At 38.4% G+C, this 15,766-nt stretch overlaps 1 protein-coding gene across 1 annotated transcript; it reads left to right on the top strand.

Annotated features, from left to right (window-relative positions):
- Positions 1-1,768: 1,768 nt before the first annotated feature.
- LOC131961958 (uncharacterized) lies at positions 1,769-15,056 on the top strand. Its single transcript, XM_059326892.1, has 13 exons — positions 1,769-2,095; positions 3,252-3,360; positions 3,501-3,604; positions 3,690-3,962; positions 4,103-4,196; positions 4,346-4,413; positions 4,508-4,726; positions 4,835-4,894; positions 4,994-5,140; positions 5,290-5,331; positions 5,445-5,525; positions 5,624-5,695; positions 5,799-15,056. The coding sequence occupies exons 2-13, from the start codon at positions 3,252-3,254 to the stop codon at positions 14,148-14,150; spliced, it is 9,621 nt and encodes a 3,206-aa protein (XP_059182875.1). The 5' UTR covers positions 1,769-2,095; the 3' UTR covers positions 14,151-15,056.
- Positions 15,057-15,766: the final 710 nt, after the last annotated feature.

The raw sequence follows: 15,766 nt of genomic DNA, 5'->3' as shown, positions 1-15,766 counted from the left end.
CTTCGTGTTTTGTGTTGAAAATAGCGCCACCTGCAGGAAGTTATCATTTAATAACTTGAGTGTTCTTTGGGTAATCAAAATTCTTTTAATAACTTTTTGTCATGAGGGTCTATAGATGCTGTGTGCAAAGTTTGGTGCAAAACGATGAAATTGCCTAGGAGGAGTTCGAAAAAGTAGGTTTGCGACATTTCGCGAATTTGCGAAAAAAAACGGTAGGCGAAAATGGGAGTGGCCTATATCACGAGATTCAGCACAACTCAGTGAACGCGTGGATATAAGTTTTGTGAATGTGCGATAAAGTATGTGGGAGTTATTAGCCTAAACGCGCTTTCCTTTATTATAGCGCCACCTAGTGGTGGAAATTCAGGATGACAATAGATTATAAAATTTTTCGCCATGTGTGACTTATATTTGAAGTTTCATGAGTTTTGGGGTATGTTCAGGCAGTGAAATATGCGATCATTTGGGACCAAGAAAAATAATAATAAAAAAAAGAATAATCATTCGAAATACAATAGGGACCTCGCAGGTCGTTGCCTGCTCGGGCCCTAATAATAAACTAGGACTGCGCGCAGTACTGAACGGGCCCTCGCAGTACACGCCTGTCGGGGCATGCGGCTGTAGGGGTATGCTGCATACCCACCCCCATCGGCCAATCAATGAGTACACATCTCTGAAGTTTACGTGTTTTGGACAGTGCGAGAAGGGGTTAAATGTCATTTCCTGTGTCCAACATGTGGTGCTTTGATTATCAGTGTATATTGTTTTTTATTATCACACACACATATATTCTTACACATTAACCACACATAGAAGACTGAATAATTAGGTCTCATTTATGGCAATCTGTGTTTTTCTTGTGGTTTTCCCCACCTGACAGCCAGTCTCTAGACCTAACAATGTATCATACCTGTTCAAATGCCCCATATATGAAGATTTACACATTTCAAACTAAACACTTCTCTGGTATTCTTCCTCCCATGACAGAGGAGGCAGAGTGGAAAACATTGTAAGGATGATGCCAAGGTCAACACAATATGCAATATCTCGTGTGGATGACATCAAGGCCAGCTTCCAACTCTTTTTTACCAGATTCCAAATTAAGCAGTAACACCAAAGTAAGGGGGGAGAAATGAACATTATACAAGGATTATAGAAACTTTCTGTTTTGATATACATGGATGACATCGTCTAGGCTCAAGGAAAAACATATTTAATATTTGGTTATTGGTGTTATTCTTCTTCATGCTATTGTTGTGTTTCTGTTTATGTAATTAAAGTTTTTAATTATAATTTGTTTCATGTGGTTCTCAGTTAGGAAGTTATGTTTATGTCTTGACCATTCCTGTATAATCAGTCTAAATTGATTTTCAAAGTATACACAAAGTACATTAAAACTGTAATTGAATCATATTGAGCACATACATGGGTTTTGGCTCTATGAAAGATGACAATCAGTTTTTCCCCCCAACTGCTATGCCAGTACTACTGGCATTGAGAAAGATAGTTTTTAACACATTGCAATATGTATCTGAAAACATAATGGAACTACGGCATTTATCTTTTCCAGTCCATATTCGAATATGATCCCATTTAAAACTCAAAAAAAAAAAAAAATACCCATAACTTTTTACCAAGTACTTTCATACAAAATGCTGCGAAAAAGCACCTGATTGTCATTTTTCCTAGCTTTTCAAACTGATTTGAATGCATTACCACGTCACGTGGTCAAAAGAAACGTCACTTGTTGTGATATGTTTCTTTTTATGACAATCGCGATCACAATCTCAACCAATAACATACACCATAGCTGGCTTGTTAACTGTTGCTGCGCTGTGATTGGTTGGCTGGATTTAAGACGATAGCCTTTTTAAGGAGCTCCGAGACGCGGCCTCGGCCCCCTTAGCAAAAAACTTTGAAGACGAAAGTCTGATTTGGATTTTGCTAGCTTCTTATTGAGAGAGAGAGAGAGAGAGAGAGAGAGAGAGACGGAGAAATACACATACACATACATACATACAAATACTTGCACACATTCCCACAAAAACAGCAGCACTGTTTACTTCTTCTTCGGAATTTGGACTTGCTCAACGCGGTGAGTTAATTTTGAATTTATAAAGCCTCAGCATAAGACTTAACTGCTAACTTCAGTAAGACAAGTTATGTGTGTATGTGCTGTTTTTAAAACTGTTGGTAACTTTACTCTGCTGTCATGACAGAGCTAGTTGGCAAACATTATTAGCATTGTCTACTGCTGTTACTCTATTTTCTATAAATGCTGGTTGTTGTGTAGTCACAGGAGAGCTAGTTGGCTGTTAGCACAGGTTATAAGTACATGTTTGGCAGCATATGCCTTTGGTTTATTTGCTAAATCAGCTATAAGCTACTAGAAACGCCAGTCTTTAGACAGTATTCATTTATTTTAATATCAAAATTAATTTCAACTATCAGATGGCCGCACTGGTAAACAACTCCGTTACTGCGCTGTGATTGGCTCGAGGATATTTTGAATTTCACGGTCTTTCTTTCGCTGTTGCTTTTCAACTTCGGAGCGCTCTGCGCTGTGATTGGCTGGATTACATTGTGAACTTCATGGGCGTTGTCTTTACTGCAGACATACAGAGCAAAAGAGAAATGTAAACAGAAAGCATTATAATCAAACTGTCGAACCAAGATCAGTAATATTTGTGTCAATTAATATAGCTATGTATTGGGGAGAGTTTTATTATAACATGGCTACATGGAAATAAATTGTGTTTTTAAAGTAAACTGTCACCATTTTAGTGCAGTATTTTTTAGTGTTGTATGAATACTTTGCAACTTAACAATATTTTCACCTTTATGTTGGTCTTTCTAACTTGTGTGGTGTATATATACATATATATGTATGTATATCATATATATCTATATGTGTGTGTGTGTGTGTATATATATATATGTCACATGTGTGTATATATATATATATATATATATATATGTGTGTATATATATATATATATATATATGTTGGTTTCTTATTTTTGCATGAGTTTTATTTATGCTTGTTCTGTCAAAGCACTTTGTGAATGCTGTTTTTAAAGGTGCTATATAAATAAAGGTATTATTATTACTATTACTAATAATAATAATCTTAATTCTTCTTCCATCACTGGTTGCTTGTTAATTGGTGTTTAAGATGTATTTTATCCAATTATTGTAAGCTAAAGATGAGTTGTAATGTTAATAATAATCAATTGTCTCCATGTTATTAGATGCCACGGGGCAAGTCTTTTCGTCGTTCTGAGGCAGCCAAGCGGCGCATGGCAGATCGGCGACAGGTTGACGTGGAACCGCAGCATCCTGCCAATACCTCGGTCGCACGTATGTAAATCTTTTCCTTATATGTGTATGGTGTTTATATTTTCCTAGTGGCAAGGTGTGTTGACATGATTTGTGATGATGATTTGAAAGGCTTCATTAATATGTGTATCTTGGTGTGTTATTTTTCTGTTTATTAATAGACCACGGCATCGGTCAGCGCCATGCTGTGCGACGTTGGCCGCAGTCGTCCCTGACGGGACGTCAGCACAAGCTTGTCTTGCCGTGCGAGTCCCCTGACAAGAAGGTAAGACAATAATAATACTAATAATAATATGATTTTCTCATAATCAGTGATTTTTATTCTAAAACAATCCAATCTTTTTTTCCAGTTTGTTCTGGTTGTCGGTGATTCGCATCTACGTGCTATCGTAGATGGCTTTGTCCCCATGCCAGAGGGCTCCCTCTCCTTTGGCATGATGTGCACTCCCGGGGCCTGTGCGATGGAGCTGAGGACTGAGTTGCTGCATGCTGCTGTTCCTCGGACTCCTGACGCAGTCCTGGTCATTGCACCAAGCAACAACCTGACATCCAGCAGGACCATCGACGAGGCAGGGGCAGACTTTGCTAAGTTCCTGCGCGCTGCCTGCTCGCGATGGCCTAACGTAGGTTTATTTTCTATTGATATATTATCATAGTTAATTTAGTTGTAGGAACTGTTGAAGAATAATGTATATTTATATTAATAGTTATGGCATTATCAGAACATTTTTATTTTGTTATTAACAACGACTTTACTCTACAGGTGTGTGTCACAGACTTTTCACCCCGTCTGACCGTTGAAGTCCTTCAGCAAGACTTCTTGCGTCAAGAGTTCCGCCGTGTGGCAGCACGTATGGGTAAGTTTTAAAAATACTATAGTTTGACTACAGTTATGTGTATAATATATCAAATGTCATTAGGCAGACTGTTTGAATGAATTATTATAATTTCCATAATCATGATGCATAGAGATGTTTCAATAATTGATGATATTTGTCTTTCTTAGGTGTCAGGTACTTCCCTTTTGCTGAGCATTTCCCCATGGACCGCCGTGAGCTATGGAGCAGAGATGGTGTAAGTAGAATATATATTTTGATCCTCTGTAGTTGAATGACAAGTTTATTGCAGTTACATAGTTTAATCTGTTTAATTTTCATTATTTTTGCAGGTTCACCTCAGCGATAGTGATGGCATGCCCATTTTCGCCGGGCTGCTGTGGACTATTGCACACGAGTTCCTGCAGCCTCCGACACCAAAGCCACAGCCTGCTCCCAGACCGTCGCTGCCTCGTAGGCAGGTTCTGCCGAAGGTGGTCGTCAGGGGAGAGGTCACCGTACCTCGTCCATCCAACCCCTTTGAGTGGACCGCCGTTGGCAAGGGGGGGAAGGTAATTGTTTTACGCATTGCAATCGTGTGGTTGATTTTTTTTGAGCAGCTGACCTCTGTAATGGTTGACAGGTTGTTTAATACAAAGTATCTTATTTTGTCATTACAGAGGAAGGCACCCGAGGAACTTGAGCAGTCCTCTGGTGCAGAGAGGGTGGTTCAGCAGCAGGTATGTTATGATTGATTTCATCTAGACTGTTTTGGATATGATTGTTGATTTGAAGATGGCATTTTGACACAGTAGTCATTCTGTACATGTATTTGACAGACTGGCGCAACTTCACTCCTGGAGTGTTCCATCCAGCCCAACCCTGTTTGGTTCAGCAGTTCGGTGTTGGCTGCGATGGATGCTGTTGTTCCATCCCATCTTCCTACCCCTTCTACAGAGTCTACTGCTGTTCCACGAAGCTCAAAGGTAAACCGCATGCAAGGTGTATCTGTTGGTTGAGGTCTAGTACCTCCTTTTTCCTGATACACTCACAACAACATGCAAAATTGCACAATATGCTTGACAAGGGGTTTGCCCAAATATGGATTCAGAAAGTTTTGTTTTTCTTCTATTAGCGTTCAAAAGTGGAACATCGTCGGACTTCTGCACGCCAGAAGGTTTGTAATGATAGTATTCGATATTTGACTTATTTGCAATTATTATTTGTTTGCATGTCTGCAGTATTACGGCAAAAATTGGATAATAATTGAAAAAAAAAAATGTTTTCTAGGTTCCGGCGAGAGCTTTGCCCGTGGTGAAACCTGTGCCACCGCCTGCAACTGCTCATTTGAAAGTGGATGCCAGGAGGGAGGTTAGTACAGTTTGTGAAAATTTTGTGTGTATTCCCTTTATATAATAATAGTATAGTTTATTTATTCAGGTCATTTAATGTTTGTTTTTTTCTTCTAGGTCGCCGCCACTGCCACCGCCGCTGCCGCCGCCGCCACCACCGCTCTTCTGAAAGTGGATGCCAGGGGGGAGGTTAGTACAGTTTGTGCAAACTGTGTGTGTGTATTCCCTTTATATAATAATAGTAGTATAGTTGATTTATTCAGGTCATTTAATGTTTGTTTTTTTATTCTAGGTCGCCACCACCGCCGTCGCCGCTGCCGCCACCGCTGCTGCCGTCGCCGCGCCGGGGGGGGACCTTCAGCCTGTCGTCCCAGGTGAGTATGACGCTAACCCCATTTCTTGCAGGTGTGCAGAGTCCCTCGAGTCTTGTGTTCCTGGTAATCATGTCAGAAGTGCACCACTCACATCTGACATCAATACTAACATAGCATGTGGTGTTGCAGCAGTTATCAGACATGTCATTTCTCCAGTGTGCACATGGAAAGGGACAGATATTGACAGCATAGGCGTAGAAGGTGGCAAAATTGCGAATCGCATAACTGAAGCTAGGCAGAATGGTGATGGTAAGGGTTTGTGTGAGTTGATTGAACAGCAAAATGTGTTTGGCAGGCAGTGGCAGGTAGCTATTCCTCCTCCAGCACGTAGTGATTTTAATTGGCTGGAGGGGGACACGGTGATGTTTGAGAAGGTGCAACAGCATTTGTTAGTGCATGGGTCGTGTCTGTTGGACCTCCACGGTGCAGTTAGTGCCATTATTCATCATGATGAGTATTTTGTGGTTGTTGATTGTGGCACGCGTGATGCTTCTGGGATGGCATCTAGTATTGGCACGTCCGTGGCAGTGTTCAACACGTGCATTAATGACTTGATGCTTCACATTAGTCATTTGAAGGAGTCTTTAGGTGCGAAGTGGTATGCCGTCCATGGCATTTCTGTCACGGAATGTCCAGTAGATAGCGACAGGGAGAGTGCTACATTGTTTGCAGGTGGGAGTGTTGACGTCGGCATTGCAGTTAAGCTTGAGGATAGCGTTTCAGTCAGGACAGAGACCGATGCAAGTTCCATCAGGGGAACTTTTCACCAAGGGGACGCTCGGTTCCAACACGGAGGGCTTCAGTGTATGGCTGTAAGTTTGGTAGCTGTAGCAAAAAATAGCATTGTTAGTGTGTTTTCGTGGCAGTCCGGCGATCTGGATAAGGTTGTAGAGTTAGGGGACAAGCTCTACACGTCGTTGCGGGAAAGTAAGTCCATCAGTGGGAGGTCCGAACTGCTGTGTGTTCCCGATTTGCCCAAAGAGTCCGTTATTGATAGACAGAAATTTCAGTTTGAGTATGGTGACTATGTTTCTGGTGATGTTGATGTGGTTGAGGGACAACTTATTGATGCAGGTGTGTACAGCACTCTCAGGAATGGTTTGGGGAAGATGTGTAGCAAATATGACACATGCTTTCTGACTGTGAGTGGCTCTACGTGTGCTATCATTAGTCGAGATGGGCAGTATGCAGTTGTTGACTCCCACGCACGTGGTGCAGATGGCATGGTAGATGCGAACGGGTTTAGTGTTGTTGTGTATTTTAGTTGCCTTGACCTTGTGTTTGATCACATCTGCAAATTTGCTGCCGCAATGAAAACTCCAAAACTGTTTGAGATTGCCGGTGTTTGTGTCACTCATAATAGTCCAAGTGCAACTGTGGAAAGCAGAGAGGTAGACGTTGGTTGTAGCTTACCTCTTCAGTCACCACTTCAAGTGGCAGCTGAACAGGTAACACTTGGCAGTAGCAGCGGTCGGACAGGTGTGAAATGCAAGATTTCAGTGGGTAGTTGTAGATCCAAGAAGTTGAAAAGCAGGGGTGTTGATGCGGTTAATTCAGATGTTTTATTTGTCAGCCATGTGACAAGTAAAAGTTTTGAGTTTAATCCGCTGCGTAGTGACGTAGCATTAGCTTTGTGCAAACAGTTGAATGTAGAGTCGGAGAAACTTGATCTAGTATCTGAAGAAGTTGGTGCATTAGGGTCCCCTTGTAGGAACGAGCAAATAGTTGGTGATGGTAATTGTTTCTTTAGAGCGGTTAGTCAAGCTGTGAGTGGCACACAGAAGAATCATCGAAAAATTAGATTAGCAGTGTTTAAGCAATTAAAGGCCAATCCTCTTGCATATCAGAGTATTTTGCGTAGTAACTATTCCTCAATGGCAGATTATCTGAGTAGATCGAGAATGAGCTATGTTGGTAGTTGGGCCACTGAAGTAGAGATTCAAGCAGCAGCAGATTGTTTAGGAGTAAATATTTTCACGTTTTGTGGTGATCGCTGGCTTCAATACAGTTGCAAGAATAGGCAATTTTCCAATCAGGCAGTGTATTTAGAAAATTGTAGTGGTAACCATTATGAGACCGTTGTTTGTGTTAAGCAGCCTCAGATGCAGAGTTGTTATTGTTACTGTAAAGTGAGTGCGTCTTCTTCTGGAGGTTACAATTTTAGACAGCAAAGTAGACAGAGTAGTGTTTGTGGTGAGAGTTCAAGTCCAGTTGTAGCTTTAGGTTGTGTAGCTGAAGAAGTTATCAATATTGACAATGATGTTATAGAACAGCAGCATAGTGGTGTGTCTACGCAAGAGCAGACTTCATTTACATTTAACCAAAGTAATGTTAATTCTTCTAAGTATTTGAAAAGTAAAAAGAAGTTAAAATTAAAAATAAAATACCAGGAAAATGATTTGCATAGGGAGAAATTGAAGGAAATTGGTAAAGTGAAATATAAGACAAATGAGTTGCATAGGATGAAGATCATTGAAAAGAATAAAAGGAAATATAGGGAAAATGTAGTATATAAGCATGAGCTCATTGAAAAGAGTAAAAGAAAATATAGGGAAAATGTAGTATTTAAGCATAAGCTCATTGAAAAGATTAAAAGAAAATATAGGGAAAATGTAGTATTTAAGCATAACGTCATTGAAAAGATTAAAAGAAAATATAGGGAAAATGTAGTATTTAAACATAAGCTTATTGAAAAGAGTAAAAGAAAATATAGGGAAAATGTAGTATTTAAGCATGAGCTCATTGAAAAGAGTAAAAGAAAATATAGAGAAAATGTAGTATTTAAGCATGAGCTCATTGAAAAGATTCAAAGAAAATATAGGGAAAATGTAGTATATAAGCATAAAGTTAAGAGGATGAGTCAAAGGCAATATAGGGAAAGTGAAGTGCACAGGCAGCATATAAAAGTCAGGAGTAGAAGGGAATACCATGGAAGTCTTGAGCATAAGAAGCGTGTTATAGCAGGAAACAAATTGAAGAGGGAAAAAATTAAAGTAAAGGCAGAGGAGTTTGATTACATTACACAACAGTTTTGGGACAAAGTTAAAGATGGGCCAGATTTTGTGTGCTGTATATGCCACAGGGGGTTATTTAAGAATCAGGTTTTGAAGTGTAAAAGAGATGACTATACTAAAAGTAAAGTATTACGTTTAATTGCAGATAGATGTATTAGTGAAGAGTATTTACATAAATGTAATGAAGACTGTGTATTGCCGTGTAAATGGTTGAATACAGCTAGAGGTGAGCTGTGGATTTGTAGGACGTGTCATTGTAAGATTAGTAAAGGTGTAGTGCCACCTGAATGTGCATTGAATAATTTGGCGGTTTGTCCCATTCCACCAGAGTTGGCGTGTTTGAATAGTTTAGAGCAACATTTGATTGCGTTGCATATTCCGTTTATGAAAATGTTGGCATTGCCTAAAGGTGGTCAAAATGGAGTACATGGACCTGTAACGTGTGTTCCAGCAAATATTGTGCAGACGAGCAATTTGCTGCCTCGTACAGACATGGAAGGATCTTTGTTGCCGGTAAAGTTGAAGCGGAAGTTAACTTATAAAGGACATTATGAGTATCAGTTTGTTGATAGTACGCGCGTAAGGCAGGCTTTGCGATATTTAAAAGGGACAAATATCCATTATAAAGATGTAGAGTTTAATGAAGCGTGGATAAACCAGTTTTGTAGGGAACCGGATAGTGATTGTAATGGTGGTAGTGAAGCAGCTGCAGATGTTGGGGAAGATGAGCTTCTGCATGATAGACAACAACATTGCATGTTCCAGGACACTTGTCTTATGCCTGTAGATATTGGTCAGGAAACACTGGATCAATATTTTGATGATATATTGAATTTGGCTCCAGCAGAAGGAAACTCTCCTGTAAGGTTGTTGTCTGATCATACAAATGAAGCAAAATGCTTTCCAGTGTTGTTTCCTAGTGGTTATGGTACATATCGTGATAGTAGACAGCATCGTTTGACTTTGTCGCGTTATTTTAATAACAGGATTTTACACGCTGATGGTAGATTTGCACAAAATGTTGAATACATCTTTTTTGCTCAGTACTTATCTGAGGTAGAACAGGTTGTGTCAAATGTATCAATAGCATTGCGGAAGGGTAAAGGAGGTGTTCCATCTAAAAAAGTTAGCAGAAGTGTATTGAATGATGAAGAATCTTTGAAAAAGTTGTTGCAGTTTGATGATGGGTATCGTTTTCTTAAACCGATTAGAGGTACCCCATCTTTTTGGCAGGGAGTACAGAAGGATTTGTTAGCTTGTGTTCGTCAGCTGGGTGTCCCGACGTGGTTTTGTTCATTTTCTGCAGCTGACATGCGATGGAAAAATCTCCTCAATAGTATTTTGAAGCAGGCAGGTAGAACAGAGACAGCTGAAGAGTTAGAATGGGCAGATAGGTGTCAACTTTTGCGTGGCAATCCGGTCACTGCGGCTAAAATGTTTGATTTTCGCTGGCATTGTTTTTTGAAAGAGGTGCTGATGTCTCCATCTAATCCTATTGGCAAAATAAAGGATTATTTTTATAGGGTGGAATTCCAGCAGCGTGGATCACCACATGTTCACTGCCTCTTTTGGATAGAGAATGCCCCAATAATTGATAAAAACACAGACGAAGAGGTAGTTCAGTTTATTGATCAGTATGTTACATGTGAATTACCAGTACAGGATGAAACATTATTGGACATTGTTACATCTGTGCAACAACATTCAAAACGACATTCAAAATCTTGTAGAAAGAATAGAACTGTTTGTCGTTTCAATTTTCCTAAGCCGCCATCCTCAAAAACTTTTATTTCACGTCCAGTCCGTGAAGAGGATGGCAAAAAATCTTGTAAATGTAAGTTAGATGAAGCACATAAATTGGACCGTTGTGCATGCAAAAATGAGGGTCAGACAAAACCAGAGATAATGAAAAAGGAGATTGCAGTCGCCATTATGACTAAAATTAAGACAGCTCTTTCAGATGAGAATGCCAGTTTTGATAGTGTGGAACAGTTGTTTAGACTTTTAGGATTAAATCAAACCCTTTTTGAGGCTGCGTATAATCGTGTAAGCAGGAAGACGCATGTTGTTTTGAAGAGGCAGGCGAACGAGGTTTGGATTAATCAGTATAGCAAACCACTTTTAAAATGCTGGAATGCAAATATTGATATCCAATATGTCGTTGATGCCTATGCTTGTGTAGCGTACATTATTTCTTACATCTCTAAGGCAGAAAAGGAAATGGGGTTGTTGCTAGGAAATGCTCAGAGGGAAGCAGCTAAAGAGGGTAATAGCAGTGCTAAAGATGCTTTGAAACATTTAGGAAGTGTGTATTTACATAATAGGGATGTTTGTGCTCAGGAGGCAGTGTATAGATTGACAAACATGCATCTTAAGGAGTGCTCTAGGAAAGTTGTGTTTGTGCCGGTAGGGGAGAATACAGTTAGAATGAGTTTGCCGTTAAGTGTGTTGAAACAAAAGGCCTCATCACATGATCTTACCGATGAAGATATGTGGATGAGGAATATTGTTGACAGGTACAAGAATAGGCCGAAAGATAGTACATTTAATGACGTGTGTTTGGCTACATTTGGATCAGAGTATCGTGTTTTGAGTAAAAACGAAAGGCCAGTCAATAGGGTTAAATTAGACAATAATTGTGGTTTTGTTGTGAAAAGAACACGTACGCAACCTGCCGTTGTTCGTTACGTGCGATTTTCAGAGACTAAGAATCCAGAATTGTTTTATCGGAGCATTTTGCAGTTGTTCTTGCCATATCGTAAAGACGGTCAGCTCAAACCGGCAGGGTTTGAGACGTTTGAGCAGTTTTATAGTGATGGTCATGTGAGATTAGGTGATGGATTGTTACATTCAGTTAAAGCAGTTGTTGATCTGAATAGATTAAAATTTGAAAGGGACGCAGACGAGTTAGATGATATCCAAAATTCAATCAGTAGTGATGGTGTTTTAGAAGATGCCTGGTGTGAGCTGTGCCCAGAGCAGGAGTTAGAGCGTTTAGAGTGTATAGAGGAACGTACAGAGACAGAGCAGATAGTGGATGAACCTGTAGATAGTATTCCAGATTTAGTAGTAAACAGTAAAGACGTTGCACATTTAGAAAAGAGGAACAATGTCCTCTGTAGACGTGACGGTTTGGCTTTAGTTAGGTCTCTGAATGAGACACAGATGTTGATTTTTTATCAGATTAGGCAGTGGTGCTTAGATAGGGTAAATGGAAAAAAGCCAGATCCATTACATGTATTTGTCACAGGCGGCGCAGGGACAGGTAAGACTCATTTAATCAAGGCTATACAATACGAGGCAATGAGGTTGTTGTCAAGAGGGTGTCGTGATCCGGACGACATTTGCGTTTTACTAACAGCTCCTACGGGGATAGCTGCACACAATTTAAATGCGGCTACTATTCACAATGCATTTAGCATTGGTATAGATGTACGCTTGCCTTACACTCCATTGGGTGAGGAGAAGCTGAATTCTTTACGTGCTAAATATAGTAGCTTGCAGCTTTTGATAATAGATGAAATCTCCATGGTTGATCACAAACTATTGGCTTATATCCATGGAAGATTAAGACAAATTAAGCAATGTGGTGACTATTCCCCGTTTGGAAATGTTAGTGTAATTGCAGTTGGAGATTTTTATCAGTTGCCTCCAGTGAAAGGGAAAGCTCTGTATTTAGATGATGTAGGTGTTAATTTGTGGTCTCAGTTGTTTAAGGTTGTGGAATTGAAAACCATTGTTCGGCAGAAAGATCAGGTATTTGCGGAGTTGTTGAACAGAGTTAGAACTCGATTAAAAGGTACCCCAATGACGGCGAGTGACATTGACATTTTAAAAGGTTGCGAAACAGGGGAGGTCAGCTCAGCTTTGCACATATTTCCGACAAATCGACAAGTAAATGAGCATAATGTACAGCAGTTGTTTAAAAGTTGTCCAGATTATGTTGAGATAGAGGCTCAGGATTTTGTGAATAGTAAAAAAACAGGCAAGCTGGAGTTGATAAGCGGACATCATTCCAGAGCATTCGACACGTGTCTGGATGAGACGCTGCTTTTAGGGAAAGATGCGCGTGTAATGCTGTTTAAAAACTTAGATGTAGCGGATGGTCTAGTTAATGGGGTGTGTGGTACTGTGACTCACATAGTTTATCCAGAGAACGATGGAAAGCGGTTTCCTCAAACGGTCTATGTTAAATTTGATGATGATAGGGTAGGTGTACAGAAGAGGAAACGTTGTGCATTTGCGTCGGCAGTACAAATGGGTTCCACGGGCATAGGACCTGAAGAGGAAAGGGTAACTAAGAAGGGTGGAATGCGTAGGCAGTTTCCATTGAAGCTTGCGTGGGCTTGTACAGTACACAAAGTACAAGGACTTACAGTGGATAGTGCGGTAGTGTCGCTTAAAAAGATTTTTGCAGCTGGACAGGCGTATGTAGCTTTGAGTCGGGTTAGAAATTTGTCAGGGTTGGTAATTAGGGATTTTAAGGAGAAAGTCATCTATTGTAAGGATACAGTTAAAGATGCAATTGAAAACATGCCTCCCTTCATGATCGATAATATTTCAAGAAACAAATTCACAAATACACAGACCTTTACTGTGTTTCTGATGAATGTGCAGAATTTGACCCAACATGTATCTGATTTGGCATTGTGTACACAGCATTTGCAGCTTAACTGTATTGCTGTTACAGAAACATGGCTGCCTGCAGTTTCCTCATTTGAAACTGTCAACATGGATGGTTATGCTTATCATAACCAGCCAAGGAATTTATCCTACAGTAGCAGCAACCCAATATTGATCGAAATTCAAGGCCAACAACATGGTGGAGTTGGCCTATATAGTGCAGACAATTTGGCATGTAATGTTCTCCCAGTACCAAATGTAAATTTAGAATGTTTGGTTTACCACTGCACTACATACAGCATATTGATAGCAGTAATTTATAGACCACCATCTTATCCCATGACTTTGTTTAAAGAAAATTTAGGCAAATTACTTGATTGGCTGAATCCAAAAAGTGACACAATTGCAGTCATGGGAGATTTCAATGACGACATTTTGAAGTCATCGTCAATCGCCAAATTTATGACAAATAAAGGGTTTGTTCAAATTGTCAAACAACCCACAACAGAAAACGGCACACTAATTGATCATGTGTATGTGAGAACAACACATTATGATGTTGAATCATTAGTGTTGTCAACTTATTTCAGTGACCATGAGGGGATCATGTGTTCTTTTGCATGTAGGACATAGAAGAGAGGTTAGGGAAAACGGCAGTAATATTTGTAGTCATTTTAGTAGTAGTATAATTAACGTTTTTTAAATGTAGTTCTTTATATATGCATATTTCCTTTTAAGAGTTTGTGTCCTATGTTGTGTGTTCAATATATAAAAAATGTTGATACAGTTTATATTGTAGTTCTTTATATATGCATGTTTCCCTTTAAGAGTTTTGTGTCCTAAGTTGTGTTTAAAAAAACAAAAAAAACAAACAAAAAAAAAAAAAAACAGTTTATATTGTAGTTCTTTATATATGCATGTTTCCCTTTAAGAGTTTTGTGTCCTAAGTTGTGTTTAAAAAAACAAAAAAAAAACAAAAAAAACAAAACAGTTTATATTGTAGTTCTTTATATATGCATGTTTCCCTTTAAGAGTTTTGTGTCCTAAGTTGTGTTTAAAAAACAAACAAAAAAACAAACAAAAAAAAACAGTTTATATTGTAGTTCTTTATATATGCATGTTTCCCTTTTAAGAGTTTTGTGTCCTAAGTTGTGTGTTTAAAAAACAAAAACAAAAAACAAAAACAAAAAACAGTTTATATTGTAGTTCTTTATATATGCATGTTTCCCTTTAAGAGTTTTGTGTCCTAAGTTGTGTTTAAAAAAACAAAAAAAAAACAAAAAAAACAAAACAGTTTATATTGTAGTTCTTTATATATGCATGTTTCCCTTTAAGAGTTTTGTGTCCTAAGTTGTGTTTAAAAAACAAACAAAAAAACAAACAAAAAAAAACAGTTTATATTGTAGTTCTTTATATATGCATGTTTCCCTTTTAAGAGTTTTGTGTCCTAAGTTGTGTGTTTAAAAAACAAAAACAAAAAACAAAAAAAAAAAACAGTTTATATTGTAGTTCTTTATATATGCATGTTTCCCTTTAAGAGTTTTGTGTCCTAAGTTGTGTTTAAAAAAACAAAAAAAAACCAAAAAAAACAAAACAGTTTATATTGTAGTTCTTTATATATGCATGTTTCCCTTTTAAGAGTTTTGTGTCCTAAGTTGTGTGTTTAAAAAACAAAAACAAAAAACAAAAAAAAAAACAGTTTATATTGTAGTTCTTTATATATGCATGTTTCCCTTTAAGAGTTTTGTGTCCTAAGTTGTGTGTTTAAAAAACCAAAAAAAAAACCGTTTATATTGTAGTTCTTTATATATGCATGTTTCCCTTTAAGAGTTGTGTGTCCTAAGTTGTGTGTTTAAAAAACAAACAAAAAAAAACAGTTTATATTGTAGTTATGTATATGCATGTTTTATTTGTAGGAGTTGTGTGTAATTCTATATTGTGTTCAAATTTTAAAAAAGTAAAAATACCCCCCAAAAAATTGTTAGATATAAATAGGGTTTCGTTTCCTGCATTACAACAGCATTTTAAACTAAATTATGTTATGACAAATAGTAATAATAATTGTAATCTGTAATGGCAATGATACACATTTGGAGTTTCATAAATAAAACATTTTATTGAAAAATATTTAGTCAATATATACTATACTGCAGTAATCACATAATATGAATTGCTGGGAGTCATATGCTGTTGCTAATGCAGGTTTTGCTTTACCTTTCATGTAGCCTCAAAAAGCAAAAGGCACTGGT

This window comes from Centropristis striata, chromosome 23 (genome assembly GCF_030273125.1).
Source record: "Centropristis striata isolate RG_2023a ecotype Rhode Island chromosome 23, C.striata_1.0, whole genome shotgun sequence".
Taxonomy (NCBI): domain Eukaryota; kingdom Metazoa; phylum Chordata; class Actinopteri; order Perciformes; family Serranidae; genus Centropristis; species Centropristis striata.
Note: the sequence above shows the minus strand (reverse complement) of the source record. Positions and strands in the feature narration are given on the sequence as shown.

Bases quoted from the DNA above. Each gene is read 5' to 3' on its own strand.
- LOC131961958 (XM_059326892.1), top strand. From the start codon at position 3,252: ATGCCACGGGGCAAGTCTTTTCGTCGTTCTGAGGCAGCCAAGCGGCGC. The intron at 3,605-3,689 runs GTAAGACAATAA...CTTTTTTTCCAG, and splicing joins GCGAGTCCCCTGACAAGAAG to TTTGTTCTGGTTGTCGGTGA. The intron at 5,526-5,623 runs GTTAGTACAGTT...TTTTTCTTCTAG, and splicing joins AAGTGGATGCCAGGAGGGAG to GTCGCCGCCACTGCCACCGC.